Source organism: Oncorhynchus keta, chromosome 1, assembly GCF_023373465.1.
Source record: "Oncorhynchus keta strain PuntledgeMale-10-30-2019 chromosome 1, Oket_V2, whole genome shotgun sequence".
Lineage (NCBI taxonomy): Eukaryota > Metazoa > Chordata > Actinopteri > Salmoniformes > Salmonidae > Oncorhynchus > Oncorhynchus keta.
Window position 1 is genome coordinate 53,190,233 of NC_068421.1, and position 19,271 is coordinate 53,209,503.

The window sequence follows — 19,271 nt, forward strand, 5'->3', positions numbered from 1 at the left end:
CCCTAAACACATCAGCCTCTGTGAAACACAGGGACCGGATACAGGGAAGGGTGTGGTGGAGGGAAGTGAGAGGAGGAGACAGAGACCAGTGGGGGAGGGGTGTTTTGCAAGATGGTGTGGAATGAACTAACTGACCTGTGAGTGTGAGAGAGAGAAAGAACTGACCCGTGAGTGTGAGTGTGTGTGTCTGTGTTGCTGTAGTATTTGTTCCCAGCATCATCATTGTTGTGACTCTGGATAGACCACAGTAAGAGGAGAAAGGTAAGCAGACTCCCAAGTCTGAGTTTATGCAGCTTAGCTCAGTCTCCTGTCTGCTTACTGCCTGTTGTCGGGCTTCCTGTGCGCAAGCGGTGCAGCGTTCTTGTTTCAGCCAAGATGCATCAAATCGTGAAGGGCGTGAACAGGATGGGGTTGGGTCAGGTGACTCGGCTTGGTCTCCATGACAACGGAAACATCTCCATCATTGTCATGTGAGACCACTTAGAGGCTGACAATCAAACATGATGGTCCTGGTCATAAGATCCTTTTTTTATGGGCAACAATTACTTTCTGTGCCTGCCTGCGTGTGAGCCTGCCTGTTATATTTGAAATGGCGTTGAATGTATGCCAGTTTGTTGCATCGGATAACTGGTTATACGGTTTGCTTGGTTATTGTATATCGATGTTTGTTGGTCCTTCTCAGTTCTATTTGAAGGACCGTTGAACAAGCCTTCGTTCAAACACTGAAGCGTCGGGGGGAAATGGCACTAAACCTAGTCAACCAGTACAACAGGGATGTGGTTGTTACTGTACAATAAGGGGCAGGAAGTTCAAATGAAGGTCATAACGTTAGCTGTGTACTGTGTGTGTATGTGTGTGTGTGCTTGCTTGCTGTGTGTGTAGCAAATTAACTGTCGCTACGTTTGCAGAAAGAACAGGTTGTTGTGTAAGTGTTTCTCCACATACTGTGCATAGTCTTATTGTGTGTGTGTTTGTGTGTGTTGCCCACAGAGAGAGAACCGTCGTCTACAGGAGGCCAGCATGCGTCTGGAGCAGGAGAACGATGACCTGGCCCACGAGCTGGTCACCAGTAAGATCGCCCTGCGGACCGACCTGGACCAGGTGGAGGACAAGGCAGACGTGCTGAACAAGGAGCTGCTCTGCACCAAACAGCGCCTGGTGGAGACGGAGGAGGAGAAGAGGAGGCAGGCGGAGGAAACCGCACAGGTAATATAGCACACGGGTTGCCAGATCTGTCTCTGTTTAAGCCAGCGGTATCACAACAGCATGGTCATATTTTCATGATGACAATGGGGAAAGTAACTTTGGCTGTAGCACAAACAGATCCGGCAACCAGGCTAAACGAAGATCGAGAATTGAATACAATTAAATTGCTACGGTTCCCGGAAATTTTGCAACCCTTGATAAGCCACCAAGTGTACAGACTGTTGTTCCAGCTTCAGCGCTACTCATCAGGACAACCATTTGGCTGTATTTGGTGTGTTTAAAAACCCTGCAGCTCCCCAGCGCCATCTCTCGGTGACTACTGCTGGAGGGCTGTGGAGGCTTCCTGTGAAACCTGCAGGCCTTTTTCCTTCTCCCAGGTCTTAATTGCGGTGATAAGGATGATCAATGTTACGGTTGATTTTCTTTCTTCTTCTACAGATATAAATCGACATGCTCTTTCGCATAGACATTAAATCAGTTATGATACTGTCGTTACCATTTTCCTGAGGTATAAACGATAAGAGGCACTTCACGCAAAGGTTACTCTCGTTTGTCTTGGTTTACGTCACAATGTCTCCCAATGTCAGTGTCCGGTGTCTGCAGAATGTAAAGTAGCAAAGTGCCTTCTTGCCCTGTCTGTCCAGATCAAAGAGGTGTTCAGGAGAGAGCTGGAGAAAGCTGAGTCGGAGATCAAGAAGACCACGGTCATCATCACTGAATACAAACAGGTAGGATCCGGCCGTCGCGTGTAGCGACGCGTTAGTCATTCTAACTGCGTCGCCTTCACTTTCTTCGACCCAGATACAATACATATGCCATTTAGCTGACGCTTTTATCCAAAGCGACTTACAGTCATGTGTGCATACATTCTACGTATGGGTGGTCCCGGGAATCGAACCCACTACCCTGGCGTTACAAGCGCCATGCTCTACCAACTGAGCCACAGAAGGACCGTGTCCCAAAAGTCCCATTCAATCTTAATTGAGATAAAAAATCGTCTGTATTTGATGGTGTTCCGGTGTATCTCAAAGGTCAATGAAGGTGTCCAGTGAACGTGTAAATGCTTTGTAAACAACAAGTAAAGCCCTCAAAGTCAACTCTGGACCTCAAAGCCAGTTAGTTCCACAGTTTTAAAAAAAGTGTTCCCCTCTAATCAAGGACTGTTCATGATCAGATAGAACAGAAAAGCAGCAGGCTCCAGACCTTGTAGGGTAAGAGTTGAATAACCCTGCAGTAAAGGTTGTCCTCCTGTGTGTGTGTCCAGATCTGTTCTCAGCTCAGCACCCGGCTGGAGAAGCAGCACGCTGCCACCAAGGAGGAGCTGGACATCATCAAGGTAGTAATGATGCAGGGCAATGATGAACACAGTATGTGTTATGTGACACCATGTTATTTCTAATATTTTAGTTGTATATCTCCTGTGTTTTTGTTGTACCTTGTTATTTTTGTTTTTAGAATTACATTGTTATTGATGACTGCGTTGTTGGGGTTAGAGCTGTCAAGAAAGGCATTTCACTGTACTTGTGCGCGTGACATTAAAACTTGAAGCTATGCCGTTATCTGTGTTATTGGTGTGCTGTACTTTTGTGATCGATGGTTTTATTGAGCTGCTGCCTTGGTCATGTCTCTGACCTTGACAATGGGCTTCCTGGGGGTGGGGAAATAAATACAAAAGTTGAAATAAAAAGAAATGATTGTGATATGACAAACAGCGTTAGGCATTATGACAGCAATGCGTAACTGTACGTGTTGCTTCCGGTACGTGCGTGCTCCTCCTCTCTCCCTACAGAGTAAGGTGATGGCGTGTGAGCGCTGCAGGGAGGTGTTCAGTAAAGAAGGTCCTCTGCAGATACCCCCTCCCAGCAGAGACAACAGGGACAGTGAGCTGGATGAGGAGAAGGACTCCCTGAAGTCCCAGCTCAGAGAACTGGAGCTAGAGCTGGCCCAGACCAAACTACAGCTAGTGGAGGCCAAGTGCAAGATGCAGGTCAGATTCTATGCAGGCAGCAGCACTGCGGTGTCTCACTCAATGCAGGGTCATTCCGTGTCCTTCCAGCAAGTCATGACACCCACCACTTCTCAGATTGTTCTGAAATCGTTTCTGAGGTTAGAAAAACCAATGAGATAAGCATTCCCGAAGCGTTATTGTGTTGCGAAATAATTTGATCTCTGAGAAATTAAGCTAATTGATTGCACCCAAATTGGCATTTTTTTTTTAAAAAGCATTTTTTGTAGGATTCATATAATCTTCCCTGTCTGACAGAGATCAGATTATATTTCAACGGAATAATGTTTCAGGAATGCTTATCTCACCTGTTTCTAACTAGAGAAACAAGTTTAGGACAATCTGGGTGTCGAAGTCCTCTTTCTTGTGCTTTTTTGAGGTGGAACGACTCTGTAGTACAATAAAGTAGTATATATACACGCCTTCTGACAGTTGGTCCGAAGCCATTGGATATGTGTGCTCTATTTTCTATCCCTTTTGACTATTCATGATGTATTATGGTGGCTGACTCATGCTTGCTGTGATGACTAATATTCAGGCTTGCTGTGATGACTATTCATGAGTAATATGCTGACCGTTTTATTCCTTTATTCTGTCCATCCCCAGGAGTTGGAGCACCAAAGGGGCATCCTGATGAACGAGATCCAAGCGGCCAAAAACTCCTGGTTCAGCAAGACCCTGGGCTCCCTGAAAAGCTCCGGGGGCAGCGCCTCCCAGTCCCAGCCCCCCTCTTCCCCCAAAGAGGGGCCCCCGTAATCCCCTATAGAGACCAACCTGTCTGGGGGGGGGGGGTCGTCTACTACAGTATATGCACAGGAGAAATTATGAACACTAGCTAAATAACACCTGAGACAATGCAGTATTTCGTTTCCGGGGAGGGGGCGGGATTGCCACAGAACAAAGTTCGTCCTTTACACATCTTCCTCTCTCTCAAGCCACTCCACTGGCCCAGCCACCCTCAGTCACTTCTTCAATTCAGCTTTGGTGAGACTTGACTGTGTCACGTGTCATCCTTCGTGGTGTGTGAAACCAAGATGGAGAATGACTGATAAATCTAGTGGGTTGTCATTTACACTGTAGGCCGGGGCTCGGCTCAGAATTCTCTTCAGCAAAATGGGGTATTTGAAGTGAGAGGATGCTATTGGAACTCTGTAGGTCCTTCGCAGCGCCATAGTGGACATTCACTACAGCATCGCCACCTAGTGGTTATGTATCGCTACTGCTGAGTATAGCTTATCAGCAGGATATGTGGCTGACTGATATGCTGAGAACAAACCTAAATGCTTTGGCAGCCTTGACCCCGACTTGCAAGGATTGCGCAGCAGTTACCGGCAGTAGTTTACCGTCTTCATTTTAGGAATATATATTCACTGCTTAAACAAAGGAAACTACTTATACAAGCATCTTCTGCATAACATATCTTTACAGCATTCCAAAAGGGGACACTGCATTCAGAATCTAAAAACAAAATCTTGTTTGTTCTTTATAGTAATATTACATAAACTATGTTGTCCTATAAATATGTATAACTAATTATTGATCATTTTTAATCTTGTACAGTTCTAAAACAAAAAAGGAAGAAGTGCTCTGTACATTAATTGTTTTGTTTTTTTACTGTTTAGAATTTGAATGTCGTCTTTGTAGATGTTGACATAACTAAGCACAGTGTGTAAAGGTCTGAGTCAGGTGCATCTCTGTTCACCCAGAAGTCAAATCCTAGGTCAACTGCGTGACTAACGTCTGTTGTCCATGCATTTTGGAAATGGAGCGATCCCGGCAAGAACGAGGTCTCCATCCTCGCTTAAGGAAACTCTCGGGCCAAAGAGTTTTATCCGAAAGACCGGAGGTAACCTAACTAATGTGATGGCTACAGTACGGTTTAGGAATGACCCGTCCCATCTCTTCTTTTGGCAGCAGTAATCTGACTCTACCTTGCTGCTTTAACAGGACCCAACAGCTACTTTACAAAGCCGGACACTCACCTAACCAGGTCCTGTGAATTGGGGCAGTATATTGTACTACAGACACGGTTTCCTATTGCATATGAAACGTCATGACGATCCAATTAAATCGCACAATAGTATTTCACACCTCTTATGATCATTTTTTATGATGAGGTGAACAACATTCCAAAACGTCTGTCCAAGCCAAGGTCCCCATGTGGTTAACTAATATGTTGGAAACTCTCTCAATAGCAAAGCCCATGTGGTTTAGCATATGTTGGAAAGACTTTCTCAATAGCAATGCCCATGTGGTTTAGCATATGTTGAAAATACTTTCTCAATAGCAATGCCCATGTGGTTTAGCATATGTTGGAAAGACTTTCTCAATAGCAATGCCCATGTGGTTTAGCATATGTTGAAAATACTTTCTCAATAGCAAAGCCCATGTGGTTTAGCATATGTTGGAAAGACTTTCTCAATAGCAATGCCCATGTGGTTTAGCATATGTTGGAAAGACTTTCTCAATAGCAATGCCCGGTCGTTACACTCAGTTTCAAGAGCCATATAAATGGCCGTTTTTTGCTGTCTCATATCACTGCTCTGTGTATACCTGTATGAATTCACACACTTGTATGTGTGTCCAGCACCGACTAGTTCCGGTTGAAATGGTTTGCTTCCTTTTTTTTGACGAAGCAGTGACTTTTTCTTTTTTTCTTAAGCCCAGATCCATGTAAACGAAAGAATCGGAAGAAAGCCGTCTCAATATATTATACTCTGAAAGGATCTTCACCTGTGCCATGATGACATACCTGCCCGCCATTTTAAAAGCAGGATGCTACTACAGAGGGATCCGGGTCACGTCCCATTTGTCTTAACCCGCTTCCTTTCCTCACCTCCATTCCTTCGTGAACACGGATCTGAAAAACCTTGACGGTTGATTGAATGTAATATGATGCTGTCCAGGCATTTCACCTATTAGTGGTTACAATGGAAAGGTAGAGAGACATAAGGAAGCCAGTTAAGAGTCATTTAGGACACGGCCATGTTTTTCGATGTGTTACGTGACGGATTTCAAGGCGCTTTAGCCAGTGTCATATTAAGTTTAACGAGGTCCCGGCCTCTGTATGTTATGTGCACTAACATTAATATGGTAAACACTATTTTAAATGTTAATTTTGTTATTCAGAGAACAAATCTACTTTCTTTTGTTAGAATTCCTATTTTTTCTGTTGTTGAGAAGACAGTGGGCAAATTATAATCCAACGACAACGATGCAAGAAAAAATAACTTCAGATTCACAATATTGTACAGTAAACTACACTTCAACCGTTGTTCTGCTTTAGTTTCCAACATGTTGGAGTTGTCCCTCCATTTTCCTCGTCATTCCCACGTGAATCAGTGACATGCTCGAACTCTAATGGTATTTTCTGTACTGTAATCGTCTGACGTACATCAATAAAATTCCGTTCTCTGTCCACCAATTTTGATTATTCTTTCATTGTTTCGTTTCATGGTTTTTCTTTTATCTCCAGTTCAAACAAAATAACAAAGCGGAGACCCTGTCACATGTTTTGCTCAACAGCTGAGGTAGTTTTAACCATATTTTGAGGAAATCGTTTTTTTCAAATTACATTGTTCACAAAGAATGGAGTAAAATGTGCACATTTCGGGCTTTGATTGGGTACGACCGTTGAACTACGCTCATGAGATGTTTCTATATATTCTTCATGAATCAATGTGTCTACACCGAGTGTACAAAACATTACGAACACCTGCTCTTTCCATGACATAGCGGTCACCCGGTCAGTCTATGGTCCCTTATTGAGGTCACTTGTTAAATCCACTTCAATCAGTGTAGATGAATGGGAGGAGACAGGTTAAGGCTTGAGACATGGATTGTGTATGTGAGCCATTCAGAGGGTGAATGGGCCATACAGAAGATGCCTTTGAATGGGGTATGGTAGTACAGTAGGATTTGTGTCAAGAACTGCAACGCTGCTGGGTTATTCACACTCAACAGTTTCCCGTCTGTATGAAGAATGGGCTGCAACTCAATATTAGGAAGGTAATTCTTAATGTTTTGTACACTCAAACATGAATGATATACACTAAGTCCAAAACTCTATGAGCCAACGGCAGATTGCCTCTTTAATCAAATCAAACGTGTGGAGGAGATTCTCATATCAGCAGCTTGTTATAAAACTGATGTAACCCTCCCAAGGCAATATTGGACTTGAAAATCAACGTTTTATTCCTTTTATATCAGCACACAGCAACTACCATCTTTAAAATGTATTTCTGTAGAATACAATAATCAAATCCCATTCATTTAGATTATTTTGATATGATGAAACATACAAAAGGTATAGAAGTGTACACCTCCACTACACTCCCCCTCTGACTGATGTTAAATCATCTCATGTTTTCTTAAATATGTCATCTTCCCCAAAAATATTAAAAGGTAGGGTACATTTATTTTTAGAAATGAAAAATGGGAAAGTGAGAAACTACAAAACAAACAACTGTTAACTACATCCCCACCAATCCCCAATAAAGCATTTGTAAGCAATAATAATTATCAGTAAAATATCCATACTTTATACATCTTTTCATAGGTGTAAATGTATGGTTTATACATGTGTTAACATGTCAGAAATATAATCCAATTTGGCAATGAAAGCGAGTGAGAATACATGTTAGCAGGTGAAGGTTGGCTCTTAAATTAGAAATGGACTATTTTAATGACACACTTCCATTTGATCAGTTATTTGAGTTCCATCGAGAAAACATTCACCTCGCAGGTTTTTACCTGGCACTGACAATATCATTCTAATGTTGCAGAAAGAGACTGCTTCGCCTGATACAGTACCTCAACTCATCTAATCATTTCTTTACAGATTTTGCTTCTACTGGGTTGGAAGCCCCTGTACATAAAAGGAGGTAGAGAGACTGGTAGCTCCAGTGAGGTTATTGAGATGATTACCATGTATGTTCCTTCATCAGATAACTACCACAGAATGCGGTTTTACAACCCCTTTTTGGGTAAAAAACTGAATGAGAAAATTGGTTTCAGCCTCAAATTAAGCTCCATTGTTCAGCCATATATATTTCCAAAGGAATAAAAGTGCAATTTGACTTAGATAGTAAACGACTAGCAGTGTGAATGCTTTTTTGCAATCTATATAGATTAATCTGATAATATACAGTGCAAACATTGGATCATTACAATTAATGCAAAATACACCGTAACTATATTCATAAGCTCACAAATACAATATCTTTACTACCTGAATGCTATGCAAGAAAGGGAGGGTTATGTACAGTATATATATATCCACGTATTTGCATATGAAGTCAGTAGATTCCAACATTGAATAGTAGAAAGGTGTAGAGTATACAAAGTATGAAATCAAGTTGTCTTTTCAAGTGGCATTTGAAGAACAATAAGTCTCGTTCAGAGAGGCCTTAAAGTAGAGAGGTTTACAGCAAGTCGGCAACAGTTGAAACCAAAGTCAAAAGCTCATTTGCACATTCGTTACGAGTCTCTAAACTCGTTGCGCACAGCAAGGGAAAAAAAGAAATATCAAGTTATGTATAGCACTAGTCTTTTGTCCCGGATCAAAATGGATATGAGGCGAGATCTGAACAAAGACATCCGTTCCTCCATCCTTCCTCCTCCGTGTTGTCATCTACCATCTCACACTACAGCAACAACGGCCATCAGCCATCTTAGAACAACGGTCGGAGCTCCTAGGTGAGTGTCGCCACCCTCTTTCTCTTTGGTACCTGCCACTCACTAACACTGGGTCGTTTTACTGCCAGACTCCACCCCCATGGTGAATCCATTGCCAAGGCTCTTGGGGCTTGGGGGACTGGTCTGGACTGGGGAGGAGGTCTCCCGCTTGGTGGAGGCGGAATCCATCGAGGAGCAGCTCTTCTTGGGCACCCTGGGCCGTACCACCGCCGTCTTGGGGATGACCGACATCTGTCTCTGTCCATCAATTCCCCTTAGTGGGGGCCTGGTGGGCAGACAGGTGGGGGAGGAAGCCCCAGACAGTAGAGGAGGGATGGGTCTGGGATTGCGTGGCGGCAGGGGCGGAGGGCACTGGTCCTCCTCATCCTGGGTCAGGGTGGTGTCTGTGCCCTGGTTGGCCTGGCCCTCCTGGGGGTCCTGATCCGGGGGAGGGTCCTGCTTCATGCTGCCCTGCCTGGAGGTGGTCTTGTCAGATCCGGGAATATCGCAGCTGTCCGTGCGCCGCCGGGAGCCCTCGTGCATGCGGCTTGTGGCCACCACGGCCTTCATGATAGCCTGCAATCAGAGAAACATGGCACACCACTGTCAGTCACCAAGCCTGCCACGAGCCATCTTATTGCAATGTAAGAAAGACAATTCCTTGAGGCATAGATCCAAATTAAGACGGTGGTAGAGCCACAAGCTTACATTTCCAGAGACAATCAGAGCAACATCCAACCATTCAAACTGCGATGTTTGTTGTTGCCCATTGTCGTTTGACATGGTAAATTACTTTTTTCTTTTTCCCTTCAAAGTAATGGAACAGCTGGAGCGGGATCTACATTAGCTTTTAAGCTAATTGATGCGTTGTCACTTTTTTTAGCATAGGTTTGTCAATGATGATTCTAGCAGTGCTTTCGCTTCCATTTTTTTAAAAGAATGCGCATTTACTTGATTCTACATTGCCTTAATTGGGACCCAAAATGAATCCCATTGCTCACCTTGAGTTTGCGCCGGGCGTTGAACTCCTGTAGCTTCCTTTGAGTGGTGTCCATGTGGGAGAAGCGGGCAGCCTTGCCCAGTACCCAGGGGTGCTCCAGAGCCTCATTCACCGTCAGCCTCTTGTGATGGTCCTGCACTATCAGCTTACTGACCTAAGGGGGCAATGGGACAGGTTGTTATGAAACATAATTCAAAACCAAAAAATGAATATGCATAACCATGCTAATATAGAGTATAACTAGATTTACTTGAATCTGGCCCTGAGCAAGTTTTTTTTTTTTTTTTTTACAGAGAAACAGGGGAGATTATTTTTAATTGGGAGTTTGATTTTTTTTATTCATCGAAGTGAAATAGTTGTGAAATATTAAACAGAATATAGTGCAGGGGTCGGCAAACACACGACCCGCGGGACGTTTTTTTGGTGAGAAATTATTTAAATAAAATCTTTTTTGAGGCTTAGTTGTTGTCAATTTGCACTGTACAAATTATTAGGCCCCCAACCATCCGCTCTGACCAAAATTGTCCCTCGGCTGAATCTAGTTGCCTACCCCTGAGAATGGGTGTAACGCAACATATGCTCAGCAGTAATGCATTTTCTGCCATATGGGGTTTTCCTCTGGCCCTGATGAAGCCCGAGACAAATTGCATTCTCCTAAAATAAAGGGTAACATACATTTTCCTAAATTTAACAAAGCAATATATTGTATTTGTCAAACCAGTTGTGTAAAACATGTATTAAGGGCTTGCAATCAAATAAAAAGAACAGACGTTGTACATTTACAGTATTTACATAACACAATCATTAACAAATTAAAAAAAAGAAAGCAGAAACAGCCACACTGTTATTCATAATAAAAGCCTCTGGAGTGCAATGCTTCGCATCGGAACTCACCAAGTCCTTCGCGTTGAGGGAGACCTCATCCCACCAGGGGGAGACAAACTCATAGTCGCAGTTGAGGATCCGGCTGTACATGTACTGGTCTCCCCTCGGATCGAAGAAGGGTTCAAACCCACACAGCCTGAGGGGAAAGACAACATTTCCCTCTGATTATTTGTTTCGCCACTTTCACTACTTGTTTTAAATACATGCGTTTTAAAGACATAAGACCCCGCTCTAATAGACTTGCAACGGTGTACTACATCAGAAATCCATATGACACGAGGAAAGGGTGAGATTAGCTGCAATACTGTAATGAGAGGACTTCAAATTGCCAGCTACCCACTCTGAGTACATGCAGATCTTGGGACAGATTTTTACATGTTTTTTGTAACTCACAAGATGTACAGGATGACTCCCACTGACCACATGTCCACTTCAGGACCATAGGCATTGCCTCGGAGGATCTCTGGAGCTGCAGGGGAGAGAGTGAGGTATGGAGGGCCAGCTGTCAGCTCCCACACAGGACACTTCTTTTTGACTCATATCAGTCTCTCAAACACTATGTACTATCAATGTTATTTCTGTTGATGCTGTACTCTATAATCTCCATGCATGTACTCTATAATCTCCAAAGCATGCACTACAGTATATCTGTAAATAAAACTTAAACACAATATATATATATTCATATATATTTTTGTTTTGTGGTTGAGGATGATTTATTTGACTGATAGCGATCCCACAATGTATGTAATATATCTACAGTGCTTTCAGGAAATATTCATACCCCTTGAATTCTACTTTTTGTCCTGTTACAACCTGAATTCAAAATGGAGTAAATCATTTTTCTTTCTCACACACCTATCTGCACACAATACCCCATAAGTGAAAACATGTTTTTAGACATTTTGCAAATTTATTGGAAATGAAATACGGAAATATCTCATTTACGTAAGTATTCACACCCCTAAGTCAATACTTTGTACCTTAGGCAGTGATTAGTCTTTCTGGTTAAGTCTCTAAGAGCTTTGCACACCTGGATGTTTTTTTACCCATCTACCAATAGGTGCTTTTCTGATTTTAGCAGAAAAGCCTGCAGTTTGAACAAGGCTTTAGAGACTTACCCAAAAAGACTCCGAGGTAATCGCTGCCACAGGTGATTCTAACATGTATTCACTCAGGGGGTTGAATACTTATTTAATAAACAAAAAATGACAATTAAATCAACTTTAATCTTTCACTTTAACAAAATGTGGAAAAAGCCAAGGGGTGTGAATACTTTAAGGCACTGTATATACTATTGTAATGAAACAGGCAGGGAGTGTAGCGCGAACCTTCTGGTCCGAAGCCCTGTGCCATCGACTTGTGCCACGAAGGTATGCCTAAATAACTACCGCCACGCAGCACTCACGTCTGTAGCCATGAAATGCTTTGAAAGGCTGGTCATGGCTCATATCAACACCATAATACCAGAATCCCTGGTCCCACTCCAATTCACATACCGCCCCAACATATCCACAGATGACGGAATCTCTATTTCACTCAACACTAACCTAGCCCACCTGGACAAAAGGAACACCTACATGAGAATGCTGTTCATTGGCTACAGCTCAGCGTTCAACACCATAGCTCCAAGCTCATCACTAAGCTAAGGGCCCTGGGACTAAACACCTCCTTCTGAAACTGGATCCTATACTTCCTGACGGGGCCGCCCCCAGGTGGTGAGGATATATCCGCCACGCTGACCCTCAACACGTGGCCCGTAAGGGGTGTGTGCTTAGTCCCCTCTTGTACTCCCTGTTCACCCACGACTGTGTGGCCACGCACAACTTAAACCCCATCATTAAGTTTGCCAACAACACGACGGTGGTAGGCCTGATCACCAACAACAACGAAGGAAAAGGTCCGAGACCAATTGTATTCTCATTAGGATAACTGTTAATCCATAACTCACCGCAGTATCCAGGTGTGCCACACACCGTCTTCATGGTCACTTGTTCATCTATTATCTTCGAGAGGCCAAAGTCAGCTGTGAAGATCAGATAAGGATTTAGTCTCATTGGCCATATCGTCTTTTATTGTGTATCATTCATGTACTGTATGCCACAGAGGAATAGTTGATCTTTACAAGACCACTCACTACTTGTGAATTATGGGCAGGAGTTACAAAAGAAAACAAAGTAACACATGCCATATCACAGGAATGTCTGGTCCTGTGTGGCTCAGCTGGTCGAGCATGGTGCTTGCAACGTCAGGATTTAGGGTTTGATTCCCTCTGTGGCCACCCATACAAAACAATGTATGCGTGCACTACCGGAAGTCACTTTGGATAAAAGTGTCTGCTAAATGTCATATACACTTTGTTTTTATTATTATATTAATGTCCAGATCCCAGACCAGGTCATATTCCTGCAAGAACTCCTACCAGTAATATTTTCTCATCTGAATATGAGAATAATTAAATAAATAAAACATTTGGCATTTTCATATTTTGACCAAACTGCAAACGGTGACACTCCCCGTCAGTGCCACCACCTAGTTGGTTACCTATCTTAAGCCGGGCGTCCAAGGAGAGGTCAGCGTAGAGAAGGTTTTCCGGTTTCAGGTCACGATGCACCACCCCATTCTCATGCAAATACTGTGACACAAAACACAAAAGAAAAAAACAGTTGCAACCGTAGTTGAATCCACTGACTGTAAATCGCCCTGAATAAGAACGCCTGTTAAATGACCAAAAATGTCAAATGAAGTGCATCGCTGGGAGCATGTGTCGATAATGAAAAGATTGAAAGAAAGGGAGTGCTGCGCTCAGATCAGCATCATCCATTCAAATCTTTCCTTAACATTATAATTATTTCACAATACCGATGAGGGATCGGCACCTAGCGAGATATTACCACCTACGGCTGCAAATATTCAAGCGACTTATTGACGCTTTCCTGAACCAGTGTTTGTACATTAGAGACCTCTCTGACGCCGAGGAAGCTCAGATTCAAACTCCCATTCACCCAGAAGTGGCACCACAGAACCCAGTGGCTTGGTGGGGGGAAAAACTATTCTGGGGCCCGTAGTTTTTCCTGATCGTGTAATCTAACCTGGTAAAACTCTAGACCTTATACGGTATGATGTGATTCATCTGTTGTGAAAAATAATATAGAGATAAGGAAGGATTAAATACACAATGAATAACAAACTCTTGGCGAGATACAGGGGGGTACCAGTACCAAGCTGAAGTGCAGGGGTATGAGATAATTGAGGTAGATATGAATAAAGTGACTAAACAACAGGATACAGTGAGGCAAAAAAGTATTTAGTCAGCCACCAATTGTGCAAGTTCTCCCACTTAAAAAGACGAGAAAGGCCTGTAATTTTCATCATAGGTACACTTCAACTATGAGATGAATATGAGATGAATAATGTAGGGTATGTAAACATTATATTAGGTAGCATTGTTTAAAGTGGCCAGTGATATATTTTACATAATTTCCCATCAATTCCCATTATTAAAGTGGCTGGAGTTGAGTCAGTGTGTTGGCAGCAGCCACTCAATGTTAGTGGTGGCTGTTTAACAGTCTGATGGCCTTGAGATAGAAGCTGTTTTTCAGTCTCTCGGTCCCAGCTTTGATGCACCTGTACTGACCTCGCCTTCTGGATGATAGCGGGGTGAACAGGCAGTGGCTTGGGTGGTTGTTGTCCTTGATGATCTTTATGGCCTTCCTGTAACATCAGGTGGTGTAGGTGTCCTGGAGGGCAGGTAGTTTGCCCCCGATGATGCGTTGTGCAGACCTCACTACCTTCTGGAGAGCCTTACGTTTGTGGGCGGAGCAGTTGTCGTACCAGGCGGTGATACAGCCCGCCAGGATGCTCTCGATTGTGCATCTGTAGAAGTTTGTGAGTGCTTTTGGTGACAAGCCAAATTTCTTCAGCCTCCTGAGGTTGAAGAGGTGCTGCTGCGCCTTCTTCACAATGCTGTCTGTGTGGGTGGACCAATTCAGTTTGTCTGTGATGTGTATGCCGAGGAACTTAAAACTTGCTACCCTCTCCACTACTGTTCCTTCGGTGTGGATAGGGGGGTGTTCCCTCTGCTGTTTCCTGAAGTCCACAATCATCTCCTTAGTTTTGTTGACGTTGAGTGTGAGGTTATTTTCCTGACACCACACTCCGAGGGCCCTCACCTCCTCCCTGTGGGCGGTCTCGTCGTTGTTGGTAATCAAGCCTACCACTGTTTTGTGTCGTCTGCAAACTTGATGATTGAGTTGGAGGTGTGCGTGGCCACGCAGTCGTTGGTGAACAGGGAGTACAGGAGAGGGCTCAGAACGCACCCTTGTGGGGCCCCAGTGTTGAGGATCAGCGAGGTGGAGATGTTGTTGCCTACCCTCACCACCTGGGGGCGGCCCGTCAGGAAGTCCAGTACCCAGTTGCACAGGGCGGGGTCAAGACCCAGGGTCTCGAGCTTGATGACGAGCTTGGAGGGTACTATGGTGTTAAATGCCGAGCTGTAGTCAATGAACAGCATTCTCACATAGGTATTCCTCTTGTCCAGATGGGTTAGGGCAGTGTGCAGTGTGGTTGAGATTGCATCGTCTGTGGACCTATTTGGGCGGTAAGCAAATTGGAGTGGGTCTAGGGTGTCAGGTAGGGTGGAGGTGATATGTTCCTTGACTAGTCTCTCAAAGCACTTCATGATGACGGAAGTGAGTGCTACGGGGCGGTAGTCGTTTCGCTCAGTTACTCACCTCGGCTGCAGTGAAGGAGAGGCCGCATGTTTTGGTTGCAGGCCGTGTCAGTGGCACTGTATTGTCCTCGAAGCGGGAAAAAAAAGTTATTTAGTCTGCCTGGGAGCAAGACATCCTGGTCCGTGACGGGGCTGGTTTTCTTTTTGTAATCCGTGATTGACTGTAGACCCTGCCACATACCTCTTGTGTCTGAGCCGTTGAATTGAGATTCTACTTTGTCTCTATACTGACGCTTAGCTTGTTTGATTGCCTTGCGGAGGGAATAGCTACACTGTTTGTATTCGGTCATGTTACCGGTCACCTTGCCCTGATTAAAAGCAGTGGTTCGCGCTTTCAGTTTTGCCATCAATCCACGGTTTCTGGTTTGAGAATGTTTTAATCGTTACAATGGGAACGACATCTTCAACACACGTTCTAATGAACTCGCACACGGAATCAGCGTATTCGTCAATGTTGTTGTCTGACTGAATACGAAACATATCCCAGTCCACGTGATGGAAGCAGTCTTGGAGTGTGGAATCAGATTGGTCGGACCAGCGTTGAACAGACCTCAGCGTGGGAGCTTCTTGTTTTAGTTTCTGTCTGTAGGCAGGGATCAACTAAACGGAGTCGTGGTCAGCTTTTCCAAAAGGACGGCGGGCCAGGGCCTTATATGCGTCGCGGAAGTTAGAATAGCAGTTATCCAAGGTTTTGCAAGCCCTGGTTGCGCAATCGATATGCTGATACAATTTAGGGAGTCTTGTTTTCATATTAGCCTTGTTAAAATCCCCAGCTACAATGAATGCAGCCTCAGGATGTATGGATTCCAGTTTGCAAAGAGTCAAATAAAGTTTGTTCAGAGCCATCGATGTGTCTGCTTGGGGGGGAATATATACGGCTGTGATTATAATCGAAGAGAATTCCCTTGGTAGATAATGCGGTCGACATTTGATTGTGAGGAATTCTAAATCAGGTGAACAGAAGGACTTGAGTTCCTGTATGCTTTTGCGACCACACCACGTCCCGTTAGCCATAAGGCATACGCCCCTCTTCTTACCAGAAAGATGTTTGTTTCTGTCGGCGCGATGCATGGAGAAACCAGCTGGCTGCACCGACTCCGATAGCGTCTCTCCAGTGAGCCATGTTTCCGTGAAGCAAAGAACGTTACAGTCTCTGATTTCCCTCTGGAATGCTACCCTTGCTCGGATTTCATCAACCTTGTTGTCAAGAGACTGGACATTGGCGGGAAGTATACTGGGGAGTAGTGCACGATGTGCCCGTCTCCGGAGTCTGACCAGAAGACCGCTACGTTTCCCTCTTTTACGAAGTCGTTTTTTTGGGTCGCCGGCTGGGATCCATTCCGTTGTCCTGGGTGAAAGGCAGAACACAGGATCCGCTTCGCGAAAGTCATATTCTTGGTCGTACTGATGGTGAGTTGACGCTGCTCTTATATTCAGTAGTTCTTCTCGACTGTATGTAATGAAACCTAAGATGACCTGGGGTACTAATGTAAGAAATAACACGCAATAACACATTTTTATTGGATAAGTATTAGAATAAGCCGCCTCAATATTTGCAGCCGCAGGTGGTCATTACTTTCTAGGAGCTGATCCGTCGTCAGAATTGTGAAATATTTTAAATGTTAAAGGTACGATTTAACTGGAGAAAGCTGATCCGAGAGCAGCGCTCCCTTTCTTTCGATCCTGTCAATATCGACACATGCTCCAACAATGCACTTTGCGACCCTTCTCTCTGCATGGTGTTTTGGGAAAGCGCTTGCTACATCTTCTGCTGTTATAGGAAAGATAAATCGTTAAAACACTTGTAAGCCTAAGTTTCATCTCTATTGGGAAACCGGGCCCTGATCAGTTCAAATGCAAGCTGGTGTGGCACTTGTTTCAAAATGAGTTTGGAATGACGTTTTGAAATGCCAAAACATCCATTTAAAAAAATGGTCTCTCTTCCCATTAGCATTTTAGTTTATATTTTTGTCTTTCAAAATGGGGTCCTTCCCACCTTTTCTGTCATGCTTTACAATATATGAGATCCTAAGCGGTCACCATCTCTGACCCTCCCCCACGGTACAGGCCAGCAGAGCTCAGGGACATTGATTACTGTTTGACCAAGCCAAGCCTGGACTGATTGTAAATCAATAGTAATCATCTGACAGAAATATGCTACTGGATCAATAAATACTCAAGGATACAACATATATATATACAACATTTATCTCTGAATGAGTCACAATTCAATAGTGTTTAGGGTTGGAGCCAAAGCCTGTCCTCACACCGGTCCTTTACAAATTAAGATTGGACAGCCTTGCCTTATAAATGTTATTGCTATAGCCCTACCCAGCAGCATACTTCTCTGCATCCAGCTGCTGGCTTGTCTCTGAAGCTACACAGGGTTGATCCTGGTCAGTCCCTGGATGGGAGACCAGATGCTGCTGGAAGTGGTGTTGGAGGTCCAGTAGTCATTCTCCCCTCTGGTCTAAGGAGATCCCAGGGCAGTGAAGGGGATATTGCCCCGCATAGGTTTTTTTCTCTTTCGGGATGGGATGTTACAACTGGTATCCTGACTCTCTGTGGTCACTAAAGATCCCATGACTCTTAGCGTAAGAGTAGGGGTGTAAACCCCGATGTCCTGGATAAATTCCCAATCTGGACTTCTTACCATCACCTTCCACCTAATCATGCCCTGCTTCCAATTGGCTTATTCCTCGCCCCTGTAACTCTTCCCCAGGTCGTTGCTGTAAAATAGAATTTGTTCTCAGTTATCTTACCTGGTAAAATAAAGGTCAGTAAATAAATAATACAATACCTGCTTATGTATTGTCATAGCCCTAGTAATCAAGGGCACCCCAACCCAGAAGCTGCCACAGTTGTGTAGCTGGATGTTGAGTTCTGTCACCTTTAGATACGCAGTCAGTGGTAGTTAAGTACATTTTGTCCATCTTAAGTACACTTTTACCACAAGAACAAATCAGTTTATGTTAACGTCAATGATCACAACTGTGTGGACTAGATGACAGATCTGTACAGGTGTTGACACTTGAAGAACAGAGAAAAAGAGGCAGCCGAGCAGCCTAAAAATAATTTGGGATTTTGGCAGTGAAGCCCTTTACAGTGTATATACAGTACTTCCCCAGAGTCAGGTGAACTCATGGATACCATTTTTATCACTGTGAGACCTGAGGGACACAGCCCAATTCAGGGCTTCACTTGGCAGGATTAATTGAAACTCTAAATGAGCAGCCCCTGATCTAAAATTGACTTAACAGACGGGGCCCATTGCTGCAGTAGCTCAGAGGCTCTCTGACTGCTCTCACCATCCTATTCCTCAAGAGTCAAGACAGTTCCGACTCTGACTACCGGATCGGTTGCAGTGTTGTAAGGTTACCATGAAAGCATCAAGTGAAAATAAAAGGAAACATTGCCCTTAAATGGTGGAACTATGAAAATAATGTGTTCAAGAGGTAGTGGTTAGAGCGTTGGACTAGTAACTGAAAGGTTGTAAGATCGAATCCCCGAGCTGACAAGGTACAAATCTGTCGTTCTGCCCCTGAACAAGGCAGTTAACCCACCGTTCCTAGGCCGTCATTGTAAATAAGATTTTGTTCTTAACTGACTTGCCTAGTTAAATAAAGGTTAAAAAAAGAGCAACTTAAGGCAATAAACTACTTATCTGGTAAAAAAAGGCCTATTTCACTTCCTCAAAATCCCCAGAATGAATCTAAGACGACAAGAAATCTGTAATTAATTTTGTCTAAGGATGTTTAATTTTACAC

General features: G+C 43.8%; 2 protein-coding genes across 8 annotated transcripts in view; one reads left to right on the forward strand and one right to left on the reverse strand.

Moving 5' to 3' along the window:
* The window catches only part of LOC118387542 (rab GTPase-activating protein 1-like), a 157,256-nt gene extending 150,621 nt beyond the window's left edge, over window positions 1-6,635 (forward strand). For all 5 annotated transcript variants that reach the window (XM_035776007.2, XM_052527499.1, XM_052527507.1 and 2 more), the window contains 5 exons: window positions 991-1,206; window positions 1,851-1,934; window positions 2,471-2,542; window positions 2,996-3,193; window positions 3,818-6,635. In XM_035776007.2, coding sequence (XP_035631900.2) covers window positions 991-1,206; window positions 1,851-1,934; window positions 2,471-2,542; window positions 2,996-3,193; window positions 3,818-3,967 — 720 coding nt within the window. In that variant the 3' untranslated portion in view covers window positions 3,968-6,635. The remainder of the gene's footprint in view (window positions 1-990; window positions 1,207-1,850; window positions 1,935-2,470; window positions 2,543-2,995; window positions 3,194-3,817) is intronic.
* A 746-nt stretch (window positions 6,636-7,381) lies between these two features.
* Window positions 7,382-19,271, reverse strand: part of LOC118387605 (calcium/calmodulin-dependent protein kinase type IV-like) — a 31,136-nt gene continuing 19,246 nt past the window's right edge. For all 3 annotated transcript variants that reach the window (XM_035776162.1, XM_035776152.1, XM_035776143.1), the window contains 6 exons: window positions 13,317-13,407; window positions 12,724-12,798; window positions 11,166-11,241; window positions 10,782-10,908; window positions 9,889-10,041; window positions 7,382-9,463 (listed from right to left, as the gene is read on the reverse strand). In XM_035776162.1, coding sequence (XP_035632055.1) covers window positions 8,951-9,463; window positions 9,889-10,041; window positions 10,782-10,908; window positions 11,166-11,241; window positions 12,724-12,798; window positions 13,317-13,407 — 1,035 coding nt within the window. In that variant the 3' untranslated portion in view covers window positions 7,382-8,950. The remainder of the gene's footprint in view (window positions 9,464-9,888; window positions 10,042-10,781; window positions 10,909-11,165; window positions 11,242-12,723; window positions 12,799-13,316; window positions 13,408-19,271) is intronic.